Below are 7,957 nucleotides of genomic sequence, written 5' to 3' on the forward strand. Positions count from 1 at the left end.
AATTATAATTTCAACTGCAGTGAACATTGAACAGCAGCAACGACTTTACTTATTTGTCTTGATCCGACGCCCCACATTTATTCTCGTTCTTTTAAGCCACCGTCATTACTGTCTTTTCACCCTTTAATTGTTTTTGTGTTCCCGAAGGAGGAAGATCAGATCCACCGCTATGCCATTACCTCTAAACAACCGCATTAAAGAGCAAAATGGCCGAAAGTGAAAAGAACCAGCCTCGAGCCGGCCGCATCATTTATCAGCTATGGGTTTCCACATAACCGACTCAAGAAGCACAACAGAATGTCAGAAAAATCAGATTTCGTTCATTATGATCTGCAGATTGCAGCAGAGACTCTGTCAGAGAGTTGAAGCGGTCGATGGACTGTTATGACCCCTATTGCACTATATATGTGTAGACACAGCAGTAGATGATATAGAGAGCAGAGGAGAGCACGCAGCAGTGTGAAGAAAAATGATTCCAGAATAGTGAAATGCACAGCAGTGCAGATTTGAATGTAATTTGTTTTGTGATTGTTTGTTGTGAGAGAGGGTAGAAACACAGCAGCACAATTTTTGTTGTTTGCATCTGAAATGCAAGTGAGGCACAGTAGCAGTGCGATTTTAATCAATGAAGGGGAGCACGCAGCAGCGTGAAGTTTTGGTTATTGTCCATTGTGAAAACAACAGGAAGGGAATGCACAGTAGCGCAAGTGAAATGTAATGCAAAGAAAAAACAGCAGCGTGAAATCTTTGCAGTTGATCTGTTGAGAAAAAAAAAGGCAATACGCTGCAGCGCATATGTGCTAAATGAATGTAAGACACAGATTGAAGTACCTCTGAAGAAGGCATGTTGGAGAATCCCTCTCTTAGAAGGAGGATGCTATTTGTGTGGAACTGAAATGTTCCTTGGTGAATCCCTCTGTCAAGAGGAAGATGTTTTTCAGCATAATCATTGGTGAATCCCTCTGTTAAGAGGAAGATGCTCTTCAGCATAAATTGGTGAATCTCTCTGTTAAGAGGAAGATATTTTGTAATAGCAATTGTGAAAATCCCTCTATGTGAGGAAAACGAATTTATATCAGTTGATTTACTGTTTATAAATAGAAGTTTTTTTTGTGTGTTGCTGAAACACCGTAATCAGAAAATATTTTTTTTGTTACGAGACGTCAAAACAGAGTGTTGCTGAAACACCAGTTTCAGCGTTGCTGAAACACCGTTGCTGAAACACTGCATTCAGCAATTGACGAAACTGCGTTGCTGAAACACCGTATTCCGCAAACGATTTTTATTTCCACTGTGTTAAAACAGAGTATTGTTCTGTTTTGGTCAGTTTTGTTTGGAATTATCAGAAATTCCCAACATGGTATCAGAGCTTGTCCAGGCTCTTTGAAGACGTCAAAGAAGCTGAAGGAAGATTTCTTGCTGCAGCAGCTTTTCCAGCAGAGTGAAGACTCAGTCAAAAAAGATTCAAAGGTATTTCTCAAAGTTTTTTTTTTTCTGTGTTACTATTGAAGACAGTCAGTTATTTTAGATACTTAGTCAAATGGCGAGGTCAAAGAAGAAAGTCACCAATCTTGCTAAAAATGTGTCTCCCTCTACTACTAAAAGAGAATATAATCAACTTGAAAACATTCTATTTGAGGCTTCAAGGTTCAATGGGAACTTTTATATATGGGAAGTAAAAATTAGGACTCTCTTACAATCTCAAGGGATTGAAGTCTGGTAATCAGTGATTGATGATAGTAGGAAGGATAGAGAATCCAAGGAGTACAATGCAAAAGCAGCAAAGATAATCTTGGATGGGCTGTCTGATTCTGTAAAGAAGAATCTAAGAAAATATTCATCAGCAAAGGATATATGGGACAAACTTCATGACCTTCATGCAAAAGGAGCACTGACCATGACCATCAGTCAAGAAGGAAATTCAGAACCCATCATAGAAGCTGAAAATGAGAAGGTTGACCTCATCAAGCTTCAAGTACAAGAAAGGGATGAAGAGCTAGCCAAGCTTAAGAAGGAACTTGATCAAAGCAAAAGGAAGCATCATGAAGAAGTCATATCCATGACAAATCAATTGGATAAAGCAAAGAAGGAGAAAGATGCCTTGTCAAGTCAACTTGAACAAAGGCACAAGAGAGCGAACAAACTTGTAGAAGAGATTGGACAGTACAAGGTAGAGGTCTCCTCCCTTAAGTCTGAATTACAAGAAGCCAGGAAGCAGGCACAAGGAGCTGAAAAGAAAATGAGGAGCAGTCAAGCAAAGAATGAAGAAATCTTCAAAATGAAGTCAGATATCATCTCCCTTAAAATAGTAGCAATTAAAGCTATCCATAGTAAAGAAGAAACCGAGGAACAACTTGCAAAGAAGAATAATGAGTGTGAAAGATTGGAAGAAGAGATTGTCCTCCTCAGGAAAAAGATTGAAGGGATGAACAAAATCATGAAGAGCTCTCAAGCCTTGGATGACTTGCTCAGCTATCACAGATCTCCATCTGATAAATCAGGACTTGGATATGTAAGTGAACCCTCAAACAAGAATGAAAATACTTTAAGCAAAGGAGATGTGAAGAAGGCAGAAAGAAATTGTGATGCTCCTAGTTCCAGCAAAGGCAAGGAGAAAAATCAAGGCTACAATAGAAGAAATCCTACTATAAGTAGAAAACCAGCTCCAAGAAGAAATGTTGATGATGTCAAAGAGGCAAGAGGCAATGGTTATCATCAAAGGATCTCAAGGCAGAAAAGCTTCAGAAGTACATCAAGGAAACCACCATCTACCAGGTACCAAAGTTCATTTTTTGGTTATTGTTATTCTTGTTCAAACTTTGGTCATATGGCAAAAGACTGTAGAGCATTTCATAGAGATAGATGTTATGGTCTCCGACAACCTCCAAGAAACAATTTTACAGGAAGAAATCATGAAATCTTATTCATGAACAATGTAGAATGTTTCAAGTGTCATAACATTGGGCATATGGCATGTGATTGTAACTTAACATGGGCTCTTACACAAGCTAGACCCATGCAAAAGAAGAAAGTTACACAAGTATGGAGAAGGAAGGAAATATAGTCCGAAAGTCCTTCGAGCTCCCCAGCCAATCTAAGTTTCTTTTGAGAAGATTTTGCCGAAAGAAGATGATGCATACACTTAGGGGGAGCCTGTAATTTTTTATCATTATTGCTGAATTATATTAACAGTTATTCTTTGATGAAGATCTTCTTATAGGGGAAAGATATGAAATTAAATTTGCCATAAAAGCAGAGAAGAAAAGGTTGCAGGATAGCTTGGAGATGCAAAGATTGGAAATCTTCACTGAGGCAGAGAGAAAGAGGATATTACATGATTGAAGTGCTTGAGCACAGTAGTGAAAGCGATGAAAGGAAGCTGATACGAATAGGCAGAAAAGTTTCGAGTTTTTAAGGAAACGTCTGGGTATGACTGATAACCCAGCAGTTGAAATTAAAGGGGAGTGTTGAAATTATAATTTCAACTGCAGTGAACAGTTGAACAACAGCAGCTACTTTACTTATTTGTCCTGATCCGACGCCCCACATTTATTCCCGTTCTTTTAAGCCACCGCCATTACCGTCTTTTCACCCTTTAATTGTTTTTGTGTTCCCGAAGGAGGAAGATCAGATCCACCGCTATGCCATTACTTCTAAACAACCGCATTAAAGAGCAAAATGGCTGAAAGTGAAAAGAACCAGCCTCGAGCTGGTCGTAGCAGTTATCAGCTATGGGTTTCCACACAACCGACTCAAGAAGCACAGCAGAATGTCAGAAAGATCAGATTTCGTACATTATGAGCCGCAGATTGCAGCAGAGACTCTGTCAGAGAGTTGAAGCGGTTGATGGACTATTATAACCCCTATTGCACTATATATTTGTAGACACAGCAGTGTAGATGATATAGAGAGCAGAGGAGAGCACGCAACAGCGTGAAGAAAAATGCTTCTAGAATAGTGAAATGCACAGCAGTGCAGATTTGAATGTAATTTGTTTTGTGATTGTTTGCTGTGAGAGAGGGTAGAAACGCAGCAGCACAATTTTTGGTGTTTGCATCTGAAATGCAAGTGAGGAACAGTAGCAGTGCGATTTTAATCAATGAAGACAAGCACGCAGCAGCGTGAAGTTTTGGTTATTTTCCATTGTGAAAACAACAGGAAGGGAATGCACAGTAGCGCAAGTAAAATGTAATGCAAAGAAAACACAGCAGCGTGAAATCTTTGCAGTTGTTCTGTTGAGAAAACAAAAGGCAATATGTTGCAGCGCGTATGTGTTAAATGAATGTAAGACACATATTGAAGTACCTCTGAAGAAGGCATGTTGGAGAATCCCTCTGTTAGAAGGAGGATGCTATTTGTGTGGAACTGAAGCGTTCCTTGGTGAATTCCTCTGTAAAGAGGAAGATGTTTTTCAGCATAGTCATTGGTGAATCCCTCTGTTAAGAGGAAGATGTTCTTCAGCATAAATTGGTGAATCCCTCTGTTAAGAGGAAGATATTTTGTAATAGCAATTGTGAAAATCCCAGACAAATTTATATCAGTTGGTTTACTGTTTATAAATAGAAGTTTTTTGAGTGTTGCTGAAACAGCGTAATCAGAAAATATTCTTTTTGTTACGAGACGTCAAAACAGAGTGTTAATGAAATACTAGTTTCAGCGTTGCTGAAACACCGTTGCTGAAACATTGCATTCAGCGATTGACGAAACTGCGTTGCTGAAACACCGTATTCCGCAAACAATTTTTATTTCCGCTGTGTTAAAACATAGTATTGTTCTGTTTCGGTAAAGGTATTGGAAACAACAGTTGAAAAGGTTTTCTCAAGGAGAACCACTGGTCGATGCAAACCGTGTTCTAAAAACACTAAGAGTGAGTTACGAGTCAATGCACAGCGACGAAGAGAAGTACTTGTTTTTGGACATTGGGTGTTTCTTTGTAGGAGAAGACAAAGAACTAGCTGTTAATGTATCAGAAGGATTGGGCTATTATTCTGATGTTCAGAACGAACTTCTTGAAAATCTCCATAAAAAGTGCCTTGTGGACTTTGAGTCTGATGCGGAGTCCTATCGTAAAATTGAGAACCGCGGAAAAGATCCAAGTCCAGAAGGAAATGGGTATTTAATGAAACCACTCTGCAAGTTCCGGGACTGGTATAAGTACATAGAGTCTTACCTGCCAACAGTATTATCGCAGACGAGATAAAAAATTATGGTGCCAACTCCAGTCAGGGAATTGGCTAGACATATTGTGAGACAAGATTCACGCTCACGTAAAATGCCACTCCATCTTAGTTGCTCAATTGATATAGAAAAAATGTTGAGTCAGGTATGTCTATCTGGGCCTCATCCATTTATTTTCTGAAACAGCAGACAGTTTATTTGTTTTCAGAGCATAAACTTATTTTGTATTTGAATATGCTTACCAGGACGGATCAGAGTCCCGTCACATTCGCGGCATTCTTATCCCTACAGGTCAGGATTCGCCTGAACTCACTAATACCTTAAAGGGTGTGCGTTTTCTGGTTGTTGAACATCCAATAGACCTGACTGCGTTTTTTGGTTCGGCTATCAAGTCTGGGAGTTTGGTATGGCTTCGCTTGCGTGATTTTGGCTCTATCTGCATTCCTTCTACCATTTCAATAAGATTTTTAAGGGTGTTGGAGTTTCAGGGTCCTACTGATCACCTTGAAATTTTATTCGACCATATTAGAAAGCATGAGGTAAGTGGATCTATATTTTAGATCGTTCAATCAGTTCGCGATGGTAAAGAGATTATGACATTTCGTGGTGGTAAGATTCATGAAGCCAGTTCTTGATGATTAACATATTGTGTGTTCATTACAGGTACCTACAAAGTTGCGTGAGTTGAGAATTGATGCGAAAGGGGATGCATCTGCAAGTATTTCCAGCACCCACGACAGCGTCATGCCTTCCTTTCACAGCTTTTTGCAACGGATAGGTATCAAGTTGAAAGATTTGAATAAGATAGTGTTGAAAAATATCCCATTGCTACCATCACTTCCAATTGAATTTTCCAATCTTGTAAGCCTAACGCACTTAGATCTATCTTTCTCCGCTAATCTGACGAAATGGCACACGCTCCCAATTGATTTTTCCAATCTCAGAAACCTAAGGTATTTAGATCTATCCGGGTCTACTAATCTGACCGAACTGCCCACTTCCTTCTCCCAGTTACTGCAATTAGAACATTTGGCATTGCGTGACTGCGAGACGCTATCTATCCCAACAAATATTCTGGGTGGAATTTCCACACTTGAGTATGTCGACTTTAGAGGCTGTGCTCAATTGAATTACTTGCCCGAGCGAATCGCATCTCAAACCTATTTAGGATACTTGAATTTACTAGAAACTGGTTTACAAGATTTGCCTTCGGACTTACGATTACTAGACAAATTAGAACACCTCAGAATAGGTAGTCCACATTTGAAAAGCTTACCACGTTTTGTGGCCTCTTTGAAGGGCTTAAAAGAGTTGATTATGTTAGGATGCCTAGAATTAGATAACATCACACCTGTAGAAGAGTTAAATCTTTTGGAAAGATTATACATCCTTGAATCGCAAGTGAACACAATCTCACCACGGTGGAAAAATGTCAAAGTTTTGAGTATATCCGAATCTCCTATAAGTGAATTTAGTTTTCAGACTGATGTCATGGAAGCTTTAAGAGATTTCACTTTGAGAAACACAGACATATCCAACATATGCATTCCTTCACATGTTTGCCCCAAGCTTGAAGAAGTTGATCTTTCAGGTAACATTCAGTTGACGCAGGTCCAAGGTTTTCCACCAACACTTGTAAGATTGACACTGGAAAATTGCACGCTATTGGAGCCGTTGGAAAACCTTTCAAATCTTGAACACCTTAAATTTCTCAACATAAATGGGTGCACTAAACTGGAAACCCTGAATGTTGAAGGACTGATATCATTGGAAGAAATTAGCGCGGAAAGGTGTTGGAAGCTGGAGAGCATGGAAGTACCTAATGAGTTGAAACGCCTAAATTTTCTCGGCGTTTCAAGAGACATAGACGGAAGACATTTCTCGGATGCTGCGGTAAGTACCTCTTTTGTGTATGTATATATATACAAAAACCGTGTGTAGAAGCGTGTATAAGGGATGGTAAATCATCCGTTATTAAAGTTATCAATGTTTGAATTTTAAAGCGATGCATTATTTGATTATCGTGCAGGGCTTTGAGGCATTAATGCAATCTCTGATGAGTGCTTTTGAGCATGTTACAGCAGTACAGGGTGTCACTACGACCACCACAGTTAGATCTCCCGCAGAGCTAGACGATGTCCTTTCATATAAAGCAGTAATCATGTGCTTTATCACCAACAAAGGCAGTAGCAACGCCTTCCGTGTACGTTTTGAACCAAGTAACCACCTTGCACAATATGTGGAGTACACAACCTTCAGTGGAGGCGGATCAAGCGGAAGAATGCTACATATGTATATGTGGACAAAAGACTCAAAATTATTCCAAAATGAAGCTATGTACACCAAGGTCGTTGCTTATCACATTGGTAGTGGAAATGAAGTGGATGGGGAAAAGGGATGGATAGTGACGCTTGCCAGCAAAAGCCAGGTTTTAGAAGTATGCAAACTAATCATGTTTTAAGGTATTTACAATTGTCAAGGCACGTCTTAACCGAAGCTTGAGTTATTGAATTGTATTCCTCCAGAATAGATCTCTATGAACGATACGTTACAGAAACTATTTTACATATTCTTTAATTATTAACGTTTCGCTTTTGCATGTGTTTTATGTTGGCCCTTTAAAATTGGAAGTTGGCACATTGATTTTTACATCGGGAGTAATACTATGATTGGCACATTTAGCTGTAAAATATATGACATGGATGTAAAATTTCTTTTTAAATCTCCGTTTATATGTTTCAGCTAAAGAGTTGTTTGTTAAAGGAAAAAAGTAAAAGGT

The 7,957-nt window shown here is 39.1% G+C and overlaps 1 protein-coding gene across 1 annotated transcript; it reads left to right on the forward strand.

The window, feature by feature from the left end:
- The first annotated feature begins 4,790 nt into the window (after positions 1 to 4,790).
- LOC149213745 (uncharacterized) lies at positions 4,791 to 7,701 on the forward strand. The gene is made up of 4 exons (XM_089390802.1): positions 4,791 to 5,323; positions 5,424 to 5,717; positions 5,842 to 7,071; positions 7,208 to 7,701. The coding sequence occupies exons 1-4, from the start codon at positions 5,207 to 5,209 to the stop codon at positions 7,637 to 7,639; spliced, it is 2,073 nt and encodes a 690-aa protein (XP_089246928.1). The 5' UTR covers positions 4,791 to 5,206; the 3' UTR covers positions 7,640 to 7,701.
- The last annotated feature ends 256 nt before the right edge of the window (positions 7,702 to 7,957 follow it).

Source organism: Pinus tabuliformis, chromosome 1_1 (genome assembly GCF_031772625.1).
Source record: "Pinus tabuliformis cultivar Carrire ecotype Pingquan chromosome 1_1, CPIR1, whole genome shotgun sequence".
Taxonomy (NCBI): Eukaryota; Viridiplantae; Streptophyta; class Pinopsida; order Pinales; family Pinaceae; genus Pinus; species Pinus tabuliformis.

Excerpts from the sequence above, each read along its gene's own strand:
- LOC149213745 (XM_089390802.1), top strand. The coding sequence starts at position 5,207 with ATGGTGCCAACTCCAGTCAGGGAATTGGCTAGACATATTGTGAGACAA. Across the intron at positions 5,324-5,423 it reads TAGAAAAAATGTTGAGTCAG|GACGGATCAGAGTCCCGTCA; the intron begins GTATGTCTATCT and ends TATGCTTACCAG. Across the intron at positions 7,072-7,207 it reads GACATTTCTCGGATGCTGCG|GGCTTTGAGGCATTAATGCA; the intron begins GTAAGTACCTCT and ends ATTATCGTGCAG.